General features: G+C 51.4%; 1 protein-coding gene, 1 long non-coding RNA gene and 1 pseudogene across 4 annotated transcripts; 1 reads left to right on the top strand and 2 right to left on the bottom strand.

Annotated features, from left to right (window-relative positions):
- Window positions 1–244: 244 nt before the first annotated feature.
- On the bottom strand, window positions 245–4,762 carry LOC311587005 (brain-specific serine protease 4). 2 transcript variants are annotated; one of them, XM_084763385.1, is made up of 6 exons: window positions 4,555–4,762; window positions 3,836–3,862; window positions 3,201–3,372; window positions 2,787–3,064; window positions 1,233–1,390; window positions 245–708 (listed from the first exon to the last, which is right to left on the bottom strand). In XM_084763385.1, exons 1-6 carry the CDS (start codon window positions 4,673–4,675, stop codon window positions 340–342), a joined length of 1,125 nt encoding a protein of 374 aa, XP_084619511.1. In that variant the 5' UTR covers window positions 4,676–4,762; the 3' UTR covers window positions 245–339. The 2 variants fall into 2 exon arrangements, with proteins under 2 accessions (XP_084619511.1, XP_084619512.1); XM_084763386.1 differs by lacking the exon at window positions 4,555–4,762 and adding an exon at window positions 4,323–4,525.
- A 6,184-nt stretch (window positions 4,763–10,946) lies between these two features.
- Window positions 10,947–14,150, bottom strand: LOC311585963. The gene is made up of 2 exons (XR_014775406.1): window positions 14,022–14,150; window positions 10,947–11,411 (listed from the first exon to the last, which is right to left on the bottom strand). It is a non-coding gene; the product is annotated as an uncharacterized lncRNA (long non-coding RNA).
- LOC311585962 (small ribosomal subunit protein uS15-like) lies at window positions 11,886–12,518 on the top strand (annotated as a pseudogene). Its single transcript has one exon. The product of its transcript is annotated as a small ribosomal subunit protein uS15-like (transcript).
- Window positions 14,151–23,720: the final 9,570 nt, after the last annotated feature.

Genomic DNA, 23,720 nt, shown 5'->3' with positions numbered 1-23,720 from the left:
ACCCCAACTTGGCCCTCTTCAGTATAGCACAGCCATTTCCTCGGGCCATCACCGTCTCCTTCCTCCTTCCTACCTGCTGCCTCAGAGAAAAAGCTAGCAAGATCAAGGATAGCCCCATCCAGCGGGCCGAGCTAGAGCTGTAGTCAGGCCCATGTGCAACTTCACACCAATAGTATCCCAGCATTTTTGTCCCAACTGGATTCTTGTCTCAGTGTCCCCATACATGGGCGCGAGGGCGAACAAGAACTGAGAATCAATAATTTATTGAAACTTGAATAAATATGTGGGCATGGTTTTACAAATATGTATTTACAAGTTATTTACAAACAACTAAAAAAATCATTGAGAGAGAGGGAGAGGAGTGTGTGTTTTCTCAGTTGAGGGGCGGGGCCTCACTGTGGGCGGGGCCAAGACGTCCTTGCTCTCCTGTGCAGGCCGTGGGCGCCTCCCGGCGGTAGAAAACGTATTTACAGCCGAGAGAGCTCCGGAGGCTGCCAGCTTAGGAGAGCTCCCAGTGTTCCCACGGTCCACCAAGTGCCCGCGCAGCTGCACCCCTTGCACGATCCTCTGCACCCAGGAGCGGTGAGCGATGAGGCTGGTGTACACGCCGGGCCGGTTGCGTTCAGCGCAGCCCTCTCCCCAGCTGATAATGCCAGTCAGTAACCAGGCGTCGTCCACCTGACACATTAGGGGACCCCCAGAGTCGCCCTGCAGAGAAGAAGGGAGGTCTAGGAACCCACACCGGCAGGCAATGTACAGAGGCCAAGTGTCCTTGGAGCCAACCAGTCTGAGGAGGCCCTAGAAGAGCAGACCTTCCAAGCCGAACTCCTTCTGGTGGCATTCCTCCCCACAACCACAAGGAACAGGAGATGAGACCGCTTCTGTTTTGCAGGTTTAGAAACTCCTTATGCCAATTGGTAATGTGAGCACTGCAGCCAGGCCATACGCTGGCCACCTCGGGGTTAAGTGCCCCCCCCCCCCATCCTACCATTCTCATCCAGTCATGGGATTGGTGGCCCTTCAGGGTTCTAAAGCACCGGATCCCCCTCAGAATACCAATTACTGCTGAGATGCTCTGTGCACAACCCGTGCGTAAACAAGAAAATGAGCGACTCAGCCAGGCTAAAGGGGGCCCAGATGGAGGTGGGAGAGGATGACCCTCGGGAGATTCTGAGGGAGGTGATGGAGCGTTCGGGTCTCCCAGCTGGGGCGGACAAAGGGTGGGCACTCACCAAGCAAGCATCCCGCTCCCCTTCCAGGTAACCGGCACACAGCATGTCCTCAGCGATGGCTTCCTGCCCCGCGCCCCGCCAGTACAAACGTTTGCAGACTTCCGAGTCGATGATGGGCACCTTCAACTTCTGAAGGGTCTGAGGGTGGGGCAGGGGCACTGGGAACAGAAGGAGAGCGTCAGGCCTGTGTCCCCTCTGCTCACCTGGTCCCCTCTGTGCACGCAGCGGCGTTTCTCAAAGGTGTCTGCTTTTCCCAGGGTGTTTTCAGGAAATCCCAATCCCAGGGTCTCCTCCACCTCTTGACCCAGTGAATTCAAACACGGATGTGAGGCCCTAGATTCTCTGTCTTCAAGAAGCTCCCTGATCTCCCCCCCCAGCCCCCACCCGCCTCCGCGGGTTAGTCTGTGGACCCCAAGAAAAGGCTGCAACTCTTCTGGACCCAGGTTAGGTCTCTTGTCTTTCTTCCCTATGGTCTATACCCAGTTTCTCCTTCAAACTCGGTCTTCTAGGTCTCTGCTGCTATCTTCCAAAGATGGTTTCTAGGCCGGGCGTGGTGGCACACAACTTTAATCCCAGCACTCGGGAGGCAGAGGCAGGTGGATCACTGAGTTCGAGGCCAGCCTGGTCTACAAAGCAGGTCCAGGACAGCCAAGGCTACACAGAGAAACCCTGTCTCAAAAACAAAAAACAAAACAAAACAAAAAAACAAAAACCGAAGATGGTTTCTGTTTGTCCCGGCTTCTCCCAGCTCTATCTGTCCAGCTACCATCTGCCTGCCCGATGCTTCTTGGCTACCTCTATATTTCATCTGGTTTGTGATTGGAGATGGTATTTTCCAAACCTCTGGACTTGGTTTGAGAATTGTCCTTTATAGCCATAGACTGCATTTCCTCCTGGGAATTTTGCTTGCAGTTCAGAGACTCTGGTACCCGGAGTGACTATTCCCACTCGTGCTGGGGCCACATTTCTGTCTTGCTGCCCCTCCCTCCACTTCTACCCACTCTTGTGTCAGTAGCTTTGCAAATACTTCTCTCTCTCTCTCTCTCTCTCTCTCTCTCTCTCTCTCTCTCTCTCTCTCCTCCCTCTCTCTCTCTCTCCTTTCCCTCTCACTGGGGTCTTTCTATGTAATCCTGACTGTCCTGGACTCACTTTGTAGACCAGGCTGGCTTCTAACTCACAAGAGACCCGCCTGCCTCTGCCTCCCAAGTGCTGGGACTAAAGGCATGTGCCACTGCCCCTGGCTTTTCCTTCCTTCCTTCCTTCCTTCCTTCCTTCCTTCCTTCCTTCCCTCCTCTTCCTCTTCTTCCTCATTCCTGTTACAAATCTCTACTGTTGCTTTAAAAGACAGCCAAAGACTCCTTTCAACTAAAGGTGACCTTAAAAAAAACAGCAGTTGGTTTCCTGTGACTTCACTTCTCTTGTCCCCAAGCCATCTTTTCTTGTCTCTCTGATGTCCATATGGCCTCTCTCCTCTCCTACTACCCCTGCTATCTGGATCTGAGTGGCACCCACCCTCTTGTCCCCGACCTCTCTGGAGTTAGAAGCGACCCACACCTCCATCACGAATGCTTCCCCAGCCTGCAATCCAGCAGTCGGTGTTGGGAAGGAGCCGGACAGTGGAGTCAGGAAGGCAGATGGGTAGGATCCGCTCAGAGAACCGAACGGAGTGTTCCAGCCGCACCAGGGCAATGTCTGCATGGGTTCCCTCCTTCACAGAATACCTGGGGTGGGGCAGCACCGAAGCAACACCTACTTTCTGGGACCTAGGGCCTGGGTTCCCCAGCTGCCAGGCCCCTAACAATATTGAGAAGAGAGATGGTGTGTCCACATTGCTGGAAGGAAAAAGAAAAGAGGGAGATGTCGGGGGGGGGGGTGCAGGGGGGTACACAATGGAGCCCTAGACAGCCCAGAGCCCAAGGCAGAAATCATGGCTCCTGAGGAGTCAGGAGCAAGCCTGATTTCACATACCTCCTGAAGCAGTGTGCAGCTGTGACCACCCAACGGTTGGTGAGCAAGGAGCCTGCACAGTGGTGGGTACCATTCTTGAGGATGCTAACAATCCAAGGCCACTGGGCATCCATGCTGTCCTCACCACCCACGACCCGGTTCAGCTGCTGAGGCTTCCCACAGTCTGGGGACACTGGCAGAAGGGATGGAGTTTTCTGTCATCTCAGTAGACACAGCTGTCTTCTGACTTTGCCTGTCAACCCACCTCCAAGCTCTCCTATGCCTCAAGCCTGTGTCCCAGACCAGCGTGTGCCCAGCATAGGGTTTTCTGCTGGTGAGTCCTTGCCCTTCCTCTGTTCCCTTTAGCTATGGGAGGAGGGCTGCCCTTCCCCCTTTCTCCAGTCCTTTAGCTGTCCTTCCCTCCCGCTTCCTCTAACCTCCATTTCTTGGTTCTTTCAGCCTCCCTCCCATCTGTCCTTCCAGACTTTTCTCCTCTAGATCCATCATCGGTTCTATGCCCGACCCAAACTCTCCTTCCCTGTATTTCCTCCTCAACTTCATGCTTCCCTCAGACTGCTGTCCCCCCTTCCCGCCAACGCCACAGAGTAAGACATAGAGACCACCCATGCCCCGCCCCCCAACCTGCACACACTCACCAGGGGTGTTGGCAACACTGAAGGCAGCTGAGGGCAAGAGAGTAAAGAGGGTCAGGCCCGGTCGTGCCTGGAGAACAACCCCCCATCTTTTCCTGGCACAGTTACCCCTCCACACACACATCAACACACACCACAGGCACCTCCAAGCCTTTCTTGGGACAAACCTCTTTAGACCCCCCTGCCTCCCGGGCCGGCAGTTTTTGTCCCATCATCCTAAGAGTAGAAAGAGAGTTTGGGACACACACACACACACACACACGCACACACACACATACACACACACACACACACACACACACACACACGGGTTTTCTGCCCGCCCACGCCCCCCCCCCAAGCTCCCATGAAAGCCCAGGCAGTTGTCCTCCTATTCCAGAACAGAAGGAGGAAAGCCCAGATGGAGGAATAACCAAGAGACGGGGACACACACACACACACACACACACACACACACACACACACAAAAGGGAAGCAATACAATACTGACAGGCATGATGGCCCACAAGGATGACAGACAAGCTCCTGAGTGAGTTCTGAGACCAGAGCATACACCCACATTCAGGCCTCAAAGCTTTAGGGACAGAGACAGAGGCACATGAAAGAGGAAAGAAGAAACTCAAGGTAAGGTGCTGAGCTGAGCTGGCAAGGAGAAGTGACTGTGGGTAGGAAGGAGGAGGAAGAGAGGAGGCAGGGAGGAGCAGCAGGCCCTTGGGGCTCACCTGTGGAAGTCAGCAGCACCAGAAAGATTAAGATCCTGAATCGGTCCCCACCCAGTGCTAGGGGAGGTCTGGACATCACCACCGCCGTCAGGGGTGGAGAGTCAGCAGGGCTGCTGGCCATCCCAAAGGACCTACGGGCTGTGCTGGTTTTTGACTGGCAGAGCAGGTGGCTGTAGTGTGTAGGGTTCCCTACAGGTCGCCCCAGGTTTTATCCTGTGAGGAGGAATGCTGTTGGACCAGTCCCCCAGGTGGCGGAGACTGGGCCACCCAGACTGTGGGTCAGAGAGGAGGTGGGGCTGCCAGGAGGAAGCCACCAGTGACTGGGGCTAGGGGCGCCACCAAGAGACTGGATGTGGGGGGTGGGGGTGGAGAACGACTCAGGTTCAGATGTGCCCAGGGTGTACCCTGCAGAGGGGCAGGCAGGGACTTGATGATTGTCCAGGCTTTACCTCTGACTATCTAGGCAAAGCAGAGGAAGACCCTGGTAGCTTGCAGAGCCTTGAGGGTGGAAAGGAGCTCAGCCTGGAGTGGCTGCTTTTGGGGTAGAGAGTGTGGGGAGCCCCTGTGGCCTTTTTCTCGGGTTGCCAAGGGGACCTTGTTCCTTAACGGCCCATGTCCGGCACCCTGGTCCCTTCCATGACTCAACCCAGACACTTGGGGCCCTGGAATCCCGTTAGCCCACTTCCCCGAAAGCTATGACTCAGGCCCCAAGGGGGACGGGCATGATGGCCTCTTGGCCATTTGGCCAAGCTGCCCTTGGTACTTCCTCCCAGTTGTCACTGCAGGTGAACCTCAGGTGATTCACTTCTCACCTGAACTCCAGGGAGCAGGCCAACCACAGAGCCAGAGCCATGACTCTGCCCCTCCCCCGCCCCTCATGAGACGAGCTAGCCTCATGGTTACACTCCTGGGACCCCCACAAAGGGCCAAGGAGCTGGGCCTTGGGATGCTGGGGTGCTGTGCCTTAGTGTGGATTGTTCTTGGCTCAGTGTCCCACACGCATGACACCCTCACCTCAAGCAGGGACCAGTAACATCCTCCCAAAAACATGTCTGGTTGCCCAGGGTGAGTTTCTGGTATCAGACTCAGCCTGGGAGGAAACAAGGCTGAACAAAAACAATACTGCAGTCTGAGGCTCGGTACCTCACTTCGTGCTGTCCCCAAGTCCCCTCAGAGAAGTTAGCAGAGTGGCCACTGGGTCAACTTGGGAGCTCAGGGCCCCCAGTGCTTGACCCTCCTGGTCACAGTCTTTGCTCTGAAGAACAAAACCAAACATGTACTTAGCCTCCCAAGAATTAGTGTGGCAACAGCACAGGGACAGTAATTCTGCTCCGAGGGAAAGAAAGAGAAGTTGATCTCCTCTACCTCTGGGCCAGCCACTGCTCCCTTGGGAGTTCTCTCTGTCCTTTGTCTCCATGCTGTCCAGAGCTGGCCCTGCAGGGCCCTGTGCTGCCCAGTTAGCACATGGACTCCACCCCCCTTCTCTGCATAACCTTGTCCAGGTATCACGGGCTGCAGACACACCGGGATGTGCTCTGTGGGCCACTGTGTGGGGAAGGAAGCAGGAGGCGGGTCACGGTTACCCTGCAGGCAAGATGAGACAGAGAGCCCCTGCCCCACCCCACATCAAACATGCAAAATGTGTGGCCTCGGGAACCCCAGTGGCGCATTCTTCTCCCTCCTGTGATTGTGGGTGTCACTACAGGAGCAGCCAAGATGAGGCCAGCTTCTTCTAAGGCTATAGAGCAAATGTGGGGGAACACACGTCTCCTCACGTGTTCCCCTGGGGGGCCACATCTGCACCTCCAGCTGCTCCCAGACTTCCCTGATCCACTCCCTTGTGACATGGAGGGCCTTGGCCACCCCAACTCATAGCACAAACATTTCTTGGGCCCCTGCTATTTGGCAAGCCCTGTGCTAGGGTCACTGGGACACCCTCCACACAGGAAACTCGCATTTCCCAGGAGCGGGAGGCTGACGGATGAGTAGTAACAGTGAGGCACCTCGGAGGTGGGCAGTAGCGGGGACCTTGAAGTGTGCTGAGACTCCCTGAGGGGAGAGGCCTCTCGGCCGGAGCCTGTTGCCTACTGCACACTGGGTCTCGGGAGACGTTTATCAGATAAATAAGTGATTGTGGAAGATACGAGATTCCAGGCCAATAGCCGCAGCCTCCTGCCTGTACATTCCCTCCCCAGTTTCCTGACTCATTGTCCTGAGGACCTAAGTGGCAGGCATGTCCCCAGGATGTTGCCTTCTTTTGAGATGGGTGACCAGGAAGAAGCCCCAACGTGAGAGCTCTGTGGGAGGAACCCCACAAAGCTGGATGGAGTCGTGACACAAGCTCTGAGAGAGACCCCCTCCCTCCCAATCCCTAGAATAGGAAGAGCCAGAGAAAGGGATGGAGGCCCTGGCATGATTCAACACTCAGCACAATATTTACGGCATGCCTACCATGTGCCAGACTCACGCCCCACATCCCAGCTGGGCAAGAGATGGATGAGGTGCCCAGCCCTGCCACCCACACCGCCGGTCCCTGCCAGCCTGCTCAGGGTTACCAGCCAATTCACACTGAGGTGTTGATGACTGATAGGGCTGCGGGAGCATTTATATGCTAGGAACAGCTGGAGCTGGCAGTGCTCAAAGCAAAAACAGTGACTCACCCGCGGGTGGGCGGGAGTGGTTCCGACCGACGTGGGGCCCGGAGTCAGGGGAAGTGAACAAGGTTATCCATTCTTTATGCAACTAAAGGCTACAGGGCACTGCCTAGTCCCGCTCGACCTTGTACAAAGTCCTGGGGTCATCAAATAAGTCAGTCAGCAGGAATTACCCAGCACGGGGGTGGGAAGTGGGGGGACGCTGAAGGGGGTGCCTGGGAGCATTGGGGGGGGCGGTAAGAGGTGCTGACCTTAGTGATAAACCAAAGCAATACCTGCTCTGATGGCTGAAATGGAACTGAAAAGTAAGTGAATCTCCCAGGGGTGGTGTCTCATGCCTGTTAATCCCAGCGCGGGGGAGGCTAAAGCCGGGAACATCTCTGCATAATTGAGTCCAGCCTAGGCTACCATGGTGAGTTCTAGACAAGCCTGGGCAACAATGTGGGAGCCTGTCTCCAAAATGGAGGTGAGGGGAGGGGGAGGGGGGGGGGCCCAGGGTGGCAGAGATGCAGCTCAGTTAGCAGGATGTTTAGCATGCATAAAACCCTGGTCAGCTCCCAGCATCCAGCATGGGTGGAGGATCAGAGGCTCAGGGTGACCCTTGGCTACACAGTGAAGTTCAAGACCCATCCTGGGCTACGTGAGACCCTGACCAAAAAAAAAAAAAAACCCACACACACAGAAGGAAAGTCATTTGTTCTAGTAGATGTTAAGCACTTCCCAGTTGATTTCAGCTTCGCTGTACCACCAACCCGGGCCTCAGTCCATCCACCTCTGGAAAGAATCAGTCAGCAGCCTCACAGCCTCAGGAGACGAGGCTGCAGGGTTGGGAAGGGCTGCAGGCCTTGCAGGCTGGGACCGTTAGTCTTCAATGGCTGGACTTGGAATCACCTGGGAGACACACCTCTGGGTAAGTCTGTGAGATGTTTCCAGAGAGGGAACTGTTCCCTGAGAAGGGAAGCTGGTCGCCCTACATGTGGAAGGCATCATCCCATGGGCTGCAGTCCTGGAGTGTCCTGTTACCTCCTCACTGATGTGATAAAGCTCTGACAATTGGAGGTACAGTCCATCAAGGCGGCAGGAGAGGGAGGAGGTCACGTGACATCCACAGTCTGGAAGCCAAGGGACAGGACTCAAGCTACTGTTGAGCTAGCTCTCTCCATGGTATATGGTCCAGGATCTCCTGACCAAGGAGCAGGATTAAGATGAGGCTTCCCACACCCATTAGTGTAATCAGGAAAATTGCCCCCAAAGCATGCTCAGAGGCCCAGCTCCCAAGTGATCTACCCTGACAGACAGACAACACAGACTGAATTAAAGGCGGGAAAGGAAGTCAGCTGCGCCTCAGCATTCATCTCTCTCTCTCCCCCTTTCTGCTTCCCAATTATGAAACATTACAAGCAGCTGCCTCCTGCTCCTGCTCCATGCCTTCCCAGCTATAATGGACGGGGCTTTTTTCTCAAACTATAGGCCCAGACAAACCTCTCCCTTAAGCCAATCTGTTGGGTTGTTGCAAGGACTCTTTTTTCTGGGGAGATGTTAACAGATGTCTGTCCCCTCTTTACAGGGTTCCAGTGACAAACCGAAGCACAAGTCCACTACAGCCCATGTTTGTGGAACCAGTAAGTTTACTGGGTTTACAGCTCACGGATGAGGGGTTACTTTACAGAAGCACAGATGGCCCCACACCACTGGAAGACCTCACCCCTGCATGGATGATGACTACCTTGTTGCTGCCCTCCCTCTCCCTTAGCCAACCTTCCCAGTGTGCATACTCTAGCACCCAAGGCCACATACCACTAGGGAAGAATTGCACTCACATGGCAGCAGTGCAGGAGGGAGCAGCTCATGACTCTGTCCACCCCCTCCCTATAAGGGACCATCAGAAACCATCATGCTGACTTCAGAGTCTCTTGCAAATAGTCACAGCTGTGCCGATGTAGTGGTGGCATCATTCCGCAGAAAGTAGCGTTCTACAGCACGGGTATTTTGTCACAAAATGAGAAAAGTAACTAACGTAGAAAATTGGTACCGGTGAGAGGGGGTCGTTGCGGTGATGAACCTGCAGGCCTTTAGACTGGTTTGTGAGAGGGACTGTGGAAGACTTTGGTAAGCCTTAGAATGTGGTGATCAGTTTGATGGGTCATTCTGGTGGGAGCCTGGATGACCAGACAGCCAAGAAGAAACGTGAATAGTAAAAGCAGGGCTCTTTAGATTTCAGAGGAGAGTAGGACTCTATTCAGAAGTGGCCCACTGGCCATTTGGTTATCTTCTGGCAGAGAGTGCCTGCTTCCTGCCCATGACTTAAGTTCAAAAGCAATGGACTAAGGTGGTTAGTAGGCTGTCAAGACAGCATAGCACCCAAGCTGCAGCGTGGTTACTGCTCACTGCTTTTAATCAGTTCTTCCACGAGACAGTTCTAAATACGAGAAAACTGTGCAGTTTGATAAGGACAGGAGTGTGAGATGCAGAAAGGACTGGAGAGATGGCTCAGTGGTTAAGAGCACACGGACTGCTCTTCCAGAGGTCCTGAGTTCAATCCCCAACAACCACATGGTGGCTCACAACCATCTATAATGTGATCTGATGCCCTCTTCTGGCCGGCAGGTGTACATGCAGGCAGAGCACTGTATACATCATAATGAATGAATCTTTAAAAAAAAATAAAGATGCAGAAAAGATGAATGCAGGAAACAGCTGCGATTGTAGAGACATTAATACCATTAGAACACTGACCTCTGCCCTAGAGACAAGACCCTGTCACAGCACAGGCTGCCACTTATAAAAATAAAAAGTCATGTGAAAGGAAGGGGCCTGGATTGAGAACTCCACTGCTGGGTTCCCTGCTAGAAAACTGTATGGGCAAGTTCAGCTGACAAGGCTCCCGGAGACCAGACCACATTCCTGAGCTGGGAGCAGAACTTTGCAGTGGCATCTGCTTAATGCCCACATCAGGGTGCCAGGAAAATCACTGACACCAGGTAATGTGTGGCAAAGTTGGCTCCCCTGCAAGGAAGCTACTGGGTAAAGCTATGAAAATGAACCCGAAATTGTAGGAGAGCCCTAGGACACTGGTTCTCACCCTGTGGGTTGCGACTCCCTTGGGGACCAATGACCCTTTCACAGGGGTCACATATCAGACATTCTGCATATCAGATATCTGCATTATGAGTCATAGCAGTAGCAAAATTACAGTTATGAAGTAGCAACAAATATAATTTATGGCTGGGGGCATCACCACAACATGAGGAACTGTATAAAAGGGTCGGAGCTTTAGGAAGGTTGCGAACCACTGCGCCAGGTTGTTGACTATATCAAGGCTAGGATACCCACTAAGGGAAACTTCAGGCACAGAACAGAGCTGGCCTGAGAGGCTCTAAGTACTGCAGGCTGTAGGATTTCAGCGGTGGACCATTCAAGCCTATTGGAACCCAGATAACGCTACCACAAGCCCTAGATGCCAGCCATGGCACTGCAGGGTTTTCCCTCAAAAATCTTGATATTATTTCAGTCCATTCCCCTCCGCCGCCCCCCTCCGCCGCCCCCCTCCGCCGCCCCCCTCCGCCGCCCCCCTCCGCCGCCCCCCTCCGCCGCCCCCCTCCGCCGCCCCCCTCCGCCGCCCCCCTCCGCCGCCCCCCTCCGCCGCCCCCCTCCGCCGCCCCCCTCCGCCGCCCCCCTCCGCCGCCCCCCTCCGCCGACCCTGCTATGCCCACATCCTTCCCTTATGGAATGGAACTATTTGCTCTATGCCATTCGTTTTTTTGCAGATAGACAGAAGCACAAATAATACATGCATGTGAACCTATCTGTTCATTTTCTTCACCGCGCAGCCTGACGTTGGCTTAGTGACTCTGATGGCTGGCTCTGCTGCTCTTTTCTGTGAGGGCTTTGCTGTCCTTGGAGGAAGCATCGTGAGTGACTCAGCACGGTAAGAGATCTGCTACCCCAGCAGCACTTCCAGCTCCTGGTGTGGACCGGGAACTTCCTGGAGCCAATGGGTACTGTGTGCCTGGTCTTCTCGTTGCTCCCATAACTGATTTAGGGCATCAGAATCTTGCCCTTGAGTCTTCTCCATGCCCGGCTGCTGACACTTCCTGTTGTGCTTAAATCTGGCGCGTCCGTCTGCCAGGTGAACTTCTTGGACCTCTTTTTGATGATCCTGGGTTTCACCAGAGGCTGGAGGGCAGCCACCTTGCAGCAGCACTGAGGGAGAAAACACTCTGCCATTTTATGTTGGAAATACATAACTTACATATGTTTATTTACAAGGGGCTCACAGAGATTGCTGCAAGCCTCTGAAGAGATCTCAGCTTTTCAACAATATTAGGACTATTAAGATTTTGGGGACTCACCCAGGCATGATGACACAAGCCTCTCATCCCAGCACTCGGGAGGCAGAGGCAGGTGAATCTCTGAGTTCGAGGCCAGCCTGGTTTAGAGAGTGAGTTCCAGGACAGCCAGGGCTACACAGAGAAACCCTGTCTCAAAAAAAAAAAAAAAATTCTGGGAACTGAACTAAATGTGAGCCTTTGAGAGAAAAGGGGTAAAAGTGTTACAGATAAAAATTATAGGTTTGGGTGTTGTAGTGAGAATTTTGAGTTTCTTTTTTTTAAAAAAACAAAACCCAGTTATGGGTTTCCTCCCTCGTTCTTGCTTTGCTGCCCGACCTCTGCCATCATGGGTCACATGCACACTCCCGGGAAGGGCCTTTCCCTTTACCCTACCACCGTAGCATCTCCACATGACTGAAGTTGACGTCTTATGACGTGAAGGAAAGATTTAGAAGCTAGCCAAGAAAGGCCTGACCCCCTCCCAGACAGGTGTGGCCCTGAGGGACTCACGTGGTGTGGCACAGGTCCGTTTTGTGACTGGTAATAAAATCCTGAGAATCCTTAAGTCCAAAGGCCTTGCCCCTGATCTCCTGGAGGACCTCTACCACTTGACTAAGAAAGCAGTTGCTGTCCGTGAGCACCTTGAGAGAAACAGAAAGGATACGGATGCTAAATTCCACCTGACTCTGATAGAGAGCAGGATTCATCTAAGCAGGTGCTCCCACCCAATTGGAAATACGAGTCGTCCACAGCCTCTGCTCTACTGGCATAAATTTTCTTGTGTACGCAGCAATAAAATCACTTTGAATAAATAAATAAATAAACCCAGGTATGTTTGGAATATGTTTTTGTTTCAATCCTAAGTGTGGAATACAGGGCTGCTTCAGATTGCCCACAGCAGCTGACTACGGTTTGCCCGTGCTCTAGCAGGGGCGTGGTTTTGCCAGCTGAAGATAGTTTACATTTGGAACTCTGGGGGCTCCTCCAGAGGGTATAGAATACTAGTGCCCCAGAGGGCCTCAGGCGCTGCTACTGCCCCTGATGCTGCTGCTACTGCTTTTGCTGGTTGCTGACTGATGGTGTTGCTGTTTGCTGGTTGGAGATATCCTGACAACGAAGACTGGACTTGCCCTGAAGATCTCAACACCCCCTAATCAGCAGGAAGTAGTCTACAGAGATCTGTACTCTTTTTCTCTTTATCCTCCTTTCTCTCCTACCTAGTGTTTGGGGATTGGAAGAGATGGGAGGGTGTGGGGAGGTAGGAAAAAGAACCTGAAAAGTAGCCAAAGGCCTGGCTAAAGGGCCTCAAATTGAGGAAGAGAGTGGGCTTGTGATTTGTGATCGTCAATCGCCATTGTCAACTTGATCAGACTTGGAATTACCTAGGAGGCACGCCTAGTGGTCCACCAAGGGTATTTCCAGAGAGGCTTAACTGGAGGCAGGCTGAATGTGGGCAGTGCTGTCCATGACCTGGGGCCCAGACTGAATAAGAAAGGAAACAGGAGAAAGCCTGACGGGCGCCTTCATTCTCTTCTCTCTGCCTCCTGACTGGCAACTTGATGCAACCAGCCTCCTCACATAGCCACGGCTGGGAGCCGCTCTGGGCTCTAAACCGTATCCCCTCACACTGTGAGCCTTCCTCAAGTTACTTTTTCTTTTTTAAGATTTATTTATTATTATGTATACAGTGCCCTGCCTGCATTTATACCTGCAGACCTGAAGAGGGCACCAGATCTCATGATAGATGGCTGTGAGCCACCGTGGGGTTGCTGGGAACTGAACTCAGGACCTATGGAAGAGCAGTCAGTGAGTGCTCTTAACCTCTGAGCCATCTCTCCAGCCCTCCTTAAGTTACCTTTTATTTTCCCCTTGGGTTTTCAAGACAGGGTTTCTCTGTGTAGCCTTGCCTGGACTCACTTTGTAGACCAGACTGGCCTTGAACTCACAGCGATCTGCCTGCCTCTGCCTCCCTAGTGCTGGGATTAAAAGCGTGCGCCACCACTGCCCAGCTTCCTTAAGTTATTTTTGTCAGATATTTTTGTCACTATGATTAGCCAAGTAACGCACACGCTGGGTGTTCACCGATCAACTGGGGCATGACTGGTTTTGAGGGGCCTGGTCTGGTGGACCCTGGAGGTACTGGGTTACCACTGAGGTGACACTGCTCTCCGGTGGCCTTTCACCATCCTCCCATGAGAACCCCTGCATCCTACTTGATCACATTCTGGGCTGTTCCCGTTACCTGTTCCCTTGGCACCTGCATGGCACTTGGGCTTCTCAGCCTCAGCCTTGGGTTGTGGTTCCCCACACAGTTCCAATGCCCTTGGCCACACAGTTTCTTTACCTTCGCTCAGGCTCCTCTAGACCCCCCCAAAGCTCCGTCCCTCCTCCCCTTCCACGAGAATCCAACTGTATTAGTTACTTTACTGCTGCTATAATGAGACATCATGACAACTTATACAAGAGTTTGTTTAGCGCTTACACTTCAAGAGGGTTAGGGTCCATGATGGCAGAGTGGAGGCAGCAGGCAAAAGGCGGTAGGAGCAGCAGCGCCGATAACCCACACACATCTCAATGCACGAACAGAGAGCAGAGAGAGCTCACTTGAAACTGTAGGCGGCTTCTTTTGAAACCTAAAGCCCGCCCCCCAGTGACGCACTTCCTCCAGCAGAGCCACACCCCCTAATCGTCTTCAAACAAGCACCAACTATTCAAATGCTGGAGACGTCTCACTAAACCACCACACACGGAGCATTCCTGTTCCTACGGGGGATGAGCTGCGCCACAGCTCTCCTGAGGGGTGGGGGTGTGCCAGGATGGGGGTGCACAGTACCCACCCGTGGAATCCTTTCTTCCATCGCCTACTGTCCAGTGCTGGACTGTGTGCTCTGGGACCTTACCCCTCCTGACCTCTGAGAATAAAGCGTCCACTGGCCTCTAACATAACCTTCTTAGCATTTCCTACAGGTGGAGGGTCAGCACCTCTGCCCCCGCTCAGCCTGAACTCCAACGTCTACCAGCCCACACCTTCTAAACACTAGCTCTAGCTATCTGACTCTGGCTAACCATGTGACCCCCAGAGCATCAGGCTGAGAGTGTCTTCCTGCGGTCCACCAAGACCTTCAGGCATTTTGGTTTTTTCTCAGCTGCGCTTATCCCCTTTGAGCCTTACTTTCTCTGTTTTTCCTAGGCAGCGTCCCTCAGAGTTCTCTCCTTCTGGTGTGCAGGCGTCTTTGTGTGTCTGAGGCGCTGGCTGAAGTCTAGCGCCATGATACGCCTGCTGTCCCCACTCTTGGGAGGCTGAGGCGGACGGTAAGGAGCCCCAGCCTATCCTGAGCCAAACACTATCATGAGAAAAAAAAAAAGCTAGGATGTTCAAATAAAAGCTTTATAAAAGGGAAGCTTGGCTGCCGGGGTTCTGAGACGTAAATCACCTTTTCCACAATGACTCTGTGGTTCTCATGGACAATACCCAACAGTCTGGGAAGGGGCTCTGGAGGAGAAAGTAACCTCTCACAGGAATATTATGGGATGTCCACTCTGGACTCCAGGACCTCCCCCCGCCCTGCTCCTTGATCCCAGCTTGCTCCCTCTAACTTGAGAGAGTGAACTTTTTGCCACCACTTCTTTGTGGATGAGTCACATGATCGCAGGAGAACTTGGAGTTCCCTTTTTATTTTGTTTGTCCCTCGAATTACAGGTTAATTCAAGGAACACATCAGCCCGAGGGTCGAGCACAGAGGCAGATAACTTGCCCGCTGTGTGGAGAGCACCGGAGCAGTGCTCAGTTCCGCAACCAGATTAAATTTAAAAATAGACAGAACGCGAGGGTTCAGACACACAAGAGACCAGGGCAGGAAGGGGGTCTGAGGCACTCTGGGCTATATGGAATCAGGCCAGTCAAGGCCTATGCCTCAGTAGCTGGTGGTGGGTTGGCTAACATCAGCTCTACTTGTTGGCAGCAACTGACCGCTAAGTTTCTAAACGGATTTGCAAACTTCAAGTGGTTGACATCACATTAGCATCTTGTTAAGGCATATCAGCAAGTACCACAAAACAGATAATTCCCTGGACAGGGCCGGAAGGTCCGGAGGGGGCCAGGCGCAGAGTCCTGCTGGGGAAACGGCCCAGAGAACTGGATACAGAACACACAGGGGTGCCCTTGGCCGTGCCGAACTGTTCCTCACACTTCTGCTGACTCAGCCTGACTCACAGGACAAGAGATAGAACATGTGAGTTCCGAGATAGAGGTCATGACCCGGGCTATCGCCCAGCCAGTGCCTGAGATTCACAGGGGAGGTTTTAGCCTGCCTTGAAGGAAGCCTCAAGGCCGTGGTCCCACTTCAGTTGCAAGGAAAGCTGTATACATAGCTGAGAACTTCGGGTCTCTGGCACAGGGGTGGGGGTGGGGAGTGCCTCTAAGCCGTGGCCTAGCTGTCCCCCACCCCAGGCGTGACCTGGGCAGCCACGTCATGCCTGCCACGGAGGAAACATGGAGAAACCAGCTTGGGCCGCCCACGCAGGGTGGGAGCCACTTCCCAACCTGTTCCTCCTCCCCCTCTTCCCTCCAGGGAGATGAGTGGTTCTGCTAATTGCTGCTAATGAGCAACGTGGGGCCAGTCAGTGTGGCTGTTTCTGCAGCCAGGAGGCTGACAGGGAGGGGGAGGGTGGGAGCTGCAGGTGTGTGAAGACAGCAGGCGCGGCCGCAAGTGGTCACTCTGTATGCTGGTGGGTCACTGACCCCAACGTCCTGCCTTCATACATGTCTCTTCAAGCCACGACCTGGGTGCTGGGCCCTGGACTTTGGACGGGACTCTAGATGCTCAGGAACTGGCCCCATGAGTCCCCAAGTTGCTCAAGACTTGGGTTGGAGAACCGTCCTTGATTCATTTCTTCCTCCCCAGCTGCACCTGTCTTCCACATTGCGCGAACTCTATGAAGGCCCAGAAGATGCCAGTGACTCCAGTCACTTTTCTCCATGGGCACAGCTCCCCCACCACCACTGCACCCCACCCCACCCCACCCAGGTGAACCCGGACAGAGCAGCAGCCTCACACCCCAGCTGTTCTGATGTTTAGTTTCAAGAGACAGAATAGAAGCAGAGACCCACAACCAAACAGTAGGCAGACCTGGGAAGAGTTTTAGGAGCCAGAGGGGTGGAGGACCCCAGGAGAGAACATGGCCCACAGAATCAGCTAAGCAGGGGGCTCACAGAGACTGAAGCCGCAGTCACTAAGCCTGCATGTGTGTATACACCACACGCTGTGATTGTTTAGCTTGGGGGTTTTGTGGGACTCCTAACAGTGGAAGTTGGGGGGGGGGGAGCGCGTCTCTGACTCTTTTGCCTGCTCTTGGGATCCTTTTCCTCCTACTGGGTTACGTCGTCCAGCCTTGGTATAAGGGTTTGTGCCTAGTCTTGTTGCATTTTATGGTGTCATGTTTAGGTCTAACCCTGTGAAGCCTGCCTTTATTATTTATTTTAAGAGAAATGGGGCGCAGTGGATCTGGGGGGAGGGGAAGGGAGGGGAGAGGTGACTAGGAGGAGAGGATGTATTGAATGAAAGAAGGATAAATAAAAAGGAACAGATTGCATCAGAGCCAGTGCAGTGGTACAGCGGGGGAAGAATGGTGACAGCTGTCAAGCCTGCCGACCTGGGTTCTACCCCAGGACTCACATGGCAGGAGAAAACCAACTCCTGTGACTTGTCCTCTGGCTTCTACATATTTGCTGTGGTCTGCCAGGGTTAGTGTTTATGCACATGCATGAACACACAAACACACAGACATACACACACACAGACAATGTAATAATAGCAAAATTTCAAGGTCATCCAGATGTATAGCAAGACCCAAGCTACTCAAGACTCTGTCTCAAATAACAAACTTAGACAAACATTAAGTCTAATTTTCCAGTAAAAGCCTCCTCTAACAGTTGCTTTCGGAAGGGGGTCTTTTTTTTTTTTTTTTTGGTTTTTCAAGACAGGGTTTCTCTGTGTAACCTTGGCTGTCCTGGACTCGCTTTGTAGTCCAGCCTGGCCTCGAGCTCACATCTGCCTGCCTCTGCCTCCCAAGTGCTAGGATTAAAGGCGTATGCCACCATGCCCAGCTTATTAAGGTATTCTTAAAAGTATTATTTGTTGTTGAGAAAGGGTCTTATACAGTAGTAAAGGCTTGCCTATATCTTACTTTCTGTGAACCCCAAGCTAGCCTGGAGCTTGTGGCAATCATCCTGCCTCAGCCTCCTGAGTGCTGGAATTATAGGTGGAAAATAACAGGCCCACAGTAATATATTCAATATCATATGACACGATATAACATATATAATATAATATGACAAACTTACTCTAATTATGATCTCAGTGACGTGAGTACAAGCACTGACCTTGAAACATTTTGAAATGGGCACAGGAATGCTGGGCATCATCTGGTAGACCCTTTGGAGTAATCTGATGTGTGCGGTTGTGTGTGCTTTGTCTTCTGCTCAGCTATTTGTCCCCTCCACTTGACAATAAAAATTATTTCAGGGACCAGCAAGATGGCTTAGCAGGCATAGGTGCTTGCCACACAAGCCTTGCTATCTGACTTTGATCCCTAGAACACATAAACGCAGGGAGGAAGAACAAACTCCGCCAAGTTGTCCTCTGACCTCCACGTGTGCACTGTGATGCGCGCGCAAACACACACACACACACACACACACATGCACACACAGAGAGAGAGAGAGAGAGAGAGAGAGAGAGAGGGAGGGAGGGAGGGAGGGAGGGAGGGAGAGAGAGAGAGATTCTAATTATTCCAAATACTGTCTTTGATTGCTCTGTAAGATAGCAACCATTTTTAAGATTTAGTCTACTTTTATTTATTTATTTATTTACTTAGATACACAGGTTTCTCTGTGTAGCCTTGGCTGTCCTGGCGGTGGCACCACTCGCTGCTTAGCTAAAGAGGCTGTGTGACAAGGCTTCCACTCTCATTGCTTGGAACTGCAGGACAAAATTTCAGTTCTTGGTCTGAACGGTTGCCATTGTTTAGCTAAGGAGACTACGTGACAAAGTTCCGGCTCCTGGCTGAGTGGCTTCAGCCCCAGCTTCTCCTAGCTTTATTAGTTGATCCAATCATTCATATAATGGCTTTTGGATACACTGACTTGTCTCCTTTTGCCCTCAAAACGTTGGTGGTCTGAGACGGTCTGGGAGAGGGAAATGAGATGGAAACTCTTGTTAAAAGAAGTAATCCAAGGCTTATTTATTGAAAGTTAAAAGATACCAATAATGATGAAACTGCTGAGCAGGATGCCCTATGTCCCCGGAGATTAGGACGGAGGCCAAGACTGTGAGAGTAAGCCTGGGACATGTTTTGCTTATTATAAAATTAAAACATTCATGTGTCTATAGAAAGGAATAAAATGCAAATTTTAGAGTTAAGAATCAAGGGGAAAGAATATGATTTCTTATATTAGAAATTATACGTTAATCATTAGAAGCCTTATTGCATTTTGCAAGAAAGGCTTGAAAATAGATTATAGTGTAGCTTGTTAACAATTTTTTATTTTGCTAATTGTTAGTTAGGAATCAGCCTTTTTTTGGATTCTGAATTTCTCTCCTACCCAACTTTGTCTACTTGGCCCAGGATGTGTGATCACTGAACTTCATGATCGTGATGTTCTGATTCATGTTGGGTGACTGGTCACATACTAGACGTTCTTTGAAACACAAGTATAGATCGATGTAGTCACTGTTGTAAGATATAAAAATAAGCCCTGTGGCCCTGGGAAGTCAGTCTCATCTGTAACCTACCTCCCAGTGCAGCAACAGATGATACATTCTCAGAGGCTCAGAAAAAGATTCAAACTGCTGTCCAGTGCAATCTCTTTAAGTCGCCTGCTACATCCACCCTTCTCAAGCCCTGACCTCTCTGCTGGAGCTGGTCCCCAGCATCCCAGAACTCCCTCTGTAGACCAGGCTGGCCTCGAACTCAGAGATCCACCTGCCTCTGCTTCCCAAGTGCTGGGATTAAAGGTGTGTGCTACCAAGCCCGGCTTTTTTCTTTTCTTTTCTTATTTATGTGTATGTGTGTGTGTCTATGTGCACATATCCAATGTCTGTGTGGGTACCCAAGGAGGTCTGAAGAATATTGAAGCTGAAGACTGAACTTGAGTCTTCTGGAAGAGCAGCAAGCATCCTTAATCAAGTCCTTGCCAAGCCCAGTCTCTCTCTCCCGTCTCTGTCTCTGTCTCTCTCTGTCTCTCTGTCTCTGTCTCTGTCTTGCTGTCTCGCTGCTGCTGCTGCTGCTGCTGCTGCTGCTGCTGTTGCTGCTGCCTGTGAACCAGACGTGTGTCTCAGCTCCTGCCCCAGCACGTGCCTGCTCATCTGCTGCCATGTTCCCTGCCATGATGGTCACAGACTCACGCCCTGAAGATGTAAGCTAGCTCCCAATTAAATGCTTTCTTTTCTGAGTTTCATTGGTTATGGTGTCTCTTCACAGCAATAGAACAGTAACTAAGACAGACAAAACACTGATGCACATAAAAAAAATAAATCTAAAACATTTAAATTACCGATCAATTAAAAGAAAATGTCAAAATTTTTACTTAGTTAAACAAGCTATAGACTATGTATTTTTCTTTTAATATTATTGAACTCATATCACTGCACTAATTGGATTTTAAATTGTAATAGAGCCTGTCACTCTCTCATGCCAGGAAGCCATTCACAAAGTGGTTATTAATGTCTATATAATTTTCCATTGTAAAATGCAACAGCGTTTACTTAAGCTTTTGTCTTCTCAGACTGGACACTCATTCCTTTTAACTGTTACACATAATGTCTCAATAAAACCTGTTCAAAATATTTGAAAGCATCTCTAATTACTTCCTCAAGTTAGGTTCCTAGAAGGGAAATAGCTAGGTCAGAGGTTATAAATTTATTTACAGCTGTCAATAATGTATTTTATCAGATCATGCTTGAAAAAGAATAGCAATTCCTCTCTCTCTCTCTCTCTCTCTCTCTCTCTCTCTCTCTCTCTCTCACACACACACACACACACACACACACACACACACACACACACACTTACCCTTTTTTGACAAGACATCATTATGTGTCCCAGGCTGGCAATAAATTCAGGACCTTTCTGTCTCTACCTCACAAGTTCTAGAATTACAGGTGTGTGTCACTATACCTCTTCCTTTTCTTTACCACAAAAAAATAAAATAAGCCGGGCATGGTGGCGCATGCCTTTAATCCCAGCACTTTGGGAGACAGATGCAGGTAGATCTCTGTGAGTTCGAGACCAGCCTGGTCTACAAAGTGAGTACAGGACAGCCAAGGCTACACAGAGAGACCCTGTCTCAAAAAACCATCATCATCATCATCATCATAGTAATAGTGATAATAAATAGGGCATGCCTTTAATGCCAGCACTCAGGAGACAGAGGCAGGCAGACCTCTTTGTCTCTTTGAGTTGAGACATGCCTGGTCTACAAGGTGAGTCCAGGACAGCCAGGGGTGTTACAGAGAGAAACCCTGTCTTGGGGGAAGAAATAGAAATATCCTGGTGAGGTTTGAAAAGTCTGTCTTTCTTGTCCTTGAGACAAGAAGGCATTCTTCGGTGGCTAGTGGCCAGTGGGGGTCACAAGGCAAGCATTGGTTTGAGGATGGAGTAAACAGAAAGGGCAGAATTTCCTCAACTCCAAAATAAAGGGTCTGGAACGCCAAAAGGGACTCAAACACGCAGGAGTCTCTGGGGCTGATGTCCTATGGACAGATCCCAGCCCTCGGGTACCGGGGCCCGGGACTGCCCACACAGGTCTCCTCTGAGCAGTCCTCCCTCGCTCATGCCTGCACGGCACAGGCCGTCCCAGCAACCTGAGTTTGCTCCACTCCTGCAGCCCCGTGTCTCCTAAGCACAGCAATGTCCAGGCATCTGAAAGGACCAAACTGGATGCCAAGTGTGAACTGGTCAATAGCCACTTCCAGGGCCTGAGGGAGGTGGCTCGGCAGTTAAGAGGAGAAGACACAGGTTCAGTTCCCAGCCCCGACAGGGCGGTTCACAATCATCCAGCTGATGTGTTCCCCATTTCCGGGGGATGCCTTCTTCTGATTCTGTGGGCACTGGGCACACATGTGGTTTGCATATGCACAGGCAGGCAAAATACTTGCACACAAAAAAATGAAATAAAAAGTCTTTAAAACATTTTTTTAAAGCCATTTCCCTTCCCTGAGCCTCCCAAATACTCCTCAGGGCTCCGTTGCTTTAGTTTCCACACTAGGCTTTGCTCAGATCTGCCAACAGGGTGGGTGCAGCTGGGGCATTGTGCTGCCAGTCTCAAACCTCAGCACTTGGGAGGCAGAGACAGGTGGATACACAGTTCTGTGAGTTCTGTCCCACCCAGGGTTACAGAGTGAGACCTAGTCTCAAACTAACCAAGTAATAAGTAGATAAATAAATAAGAAGTTGATGGCTGCTCAGACTTCCAGGGTCTCCTGCAGACCTCTTCTGATAGTTCCTGGCTTGTAAAGAACTACTCGCTAAATATTGAGAATAAGAAGTGACTCAAAGGAGTCCAGACATCCAGGGCTGCCCTGGAGGTTAGTTTTTCTAATTTCCCCTGCTTCCTCTGAGTCTCGAGAACCCCAAGTCTCTCCAAAGTTGCCTCCTGTGGACCCATGGTCTCTCACAAGGCTTGCTGTCCCAGATCCACAGTTTGCAGGATTGAAGTGTCCCCCAGAATCTTCTGGAACTCTGTTCAAAACAACTGTGGCAGCTGCGCTTAACATGGCTCCCCATTTCACCACTCTGTCCGCCTTCCCCACCATACACATGAGGGCATGAGCCCAGGAGAAGAACCAGCTCACATGGCTTCCTAGTAGGAAGGTCAGGACTCAAATGTCGCGGGGCCATTTTAAGATCTTGACAAGCTTGCAGCGTCCGAGTTTGGAAGTACCCACCAAGTAGGGTCATATAGGGAACGGTGAACTAGCAGCTGTAGGCCTGGAGTTGCAGTTCACAAGCGGACACACTGTGTTTGGACGGCATTAACTACAACATATTCATGACTTCCACACAGAAACAAGTTTTCAAGTCTCAGACCCTTACATCCGCCCTTCTTTGTTCTCATCATCAAAAAGATGTGCCAAAGCCTTAGCAGCCTCCATTCGTGCCCTTATTCCTCCTCCGCCTGCAATATGAGCCCACATCAAACAGGGATAACTGCAGCAGGATGCCCGTGGTCCAGCCAGAGTCCACTCCACATTACTCCCCATAACTGCAATAAATAAATAAAATGGCTGAGTATGGTGGCACACGCCCCTATCTCTGCACTAGGGAGATCAAGGAGAACTGGGAGTTCACGGTTAAACTGGCTGCCTTAGTCACTTTTCTATTGCTGTGATAAGACCCCCATGGCCAAAGCAACTTACAAAAAGAATTATTTATTTGGGGCTTACGGTTTCAGAAGGTGAGAGTCCATGACTGTCATGGCAGGGAGCATGGCAGCAGGCATGGCACTGGAGCAGGAGCTGAGAGCTCACACCTTAAGATACAGACCTTGGGCTGAGAGAGCTAGCCAGGAATGGCATTGGCTTTTGAAACCTCAAAGCTACCCCCCAGTGACATACCTCCTCCAGCAAGGTCACACCTCCCAATCCGTCTCCCAAAACAGTTCCACCAACTGGAGACCAAGTATGCAAATATATACGTCTATGGGACCCATACTCATTCAAACCGCCACACTGGACTACATAACAAGACAGAGCGGTGGTGGCGCACGCCTTTAACCCCAGCACTCGTGAGGCAGAGGCGATCACTGTGAGTTCGAGGCCAGCCTGGTCTACACATCGAGTTCCAGGATAGCCAGGGCTGTTATACAGAGAAACTCTGTCTTGAAAAGACAAAAACAAACAAACAAACAAACAAACAAACAAGATAGAGCTTTTCCTTAGCCCAGTGCACAACAAACTCTACTGTTGTACCAGCTGGCTGTCAGTAGTGCTTTCTGGAAGCTACATTATCTGACAGGGCCCTGATGAAACTTTGGCCCAGCAAGCTACATGCTCTGCCCAAGCCAATGGGTGCTCTGGGAGGGCTCAGGCTTCCTCCTCTAAGCCACGGACCACTCCACCGCTGAGCAGCCCTGTCCTGTGCGGACCAGGTGCTGTCTTTCTGTCAGGGTGACTCAGGGGAA

The sequence above is a fragment of the Acomys minous genome (genome assembly GCF_964271855.1).
Source record: "Acomys minous genome assembly, chromosome: 16".
NCBI classification, from domain to species: domain Eukaryota; kingdom Metazoa; phylum Chordata; class Mammalia; order Rodentia; family Muridae; genus Acomys; species Acomys minous.
This window is presented reverse-complemented; position numbering and strand designations above follow the sequence as displayed.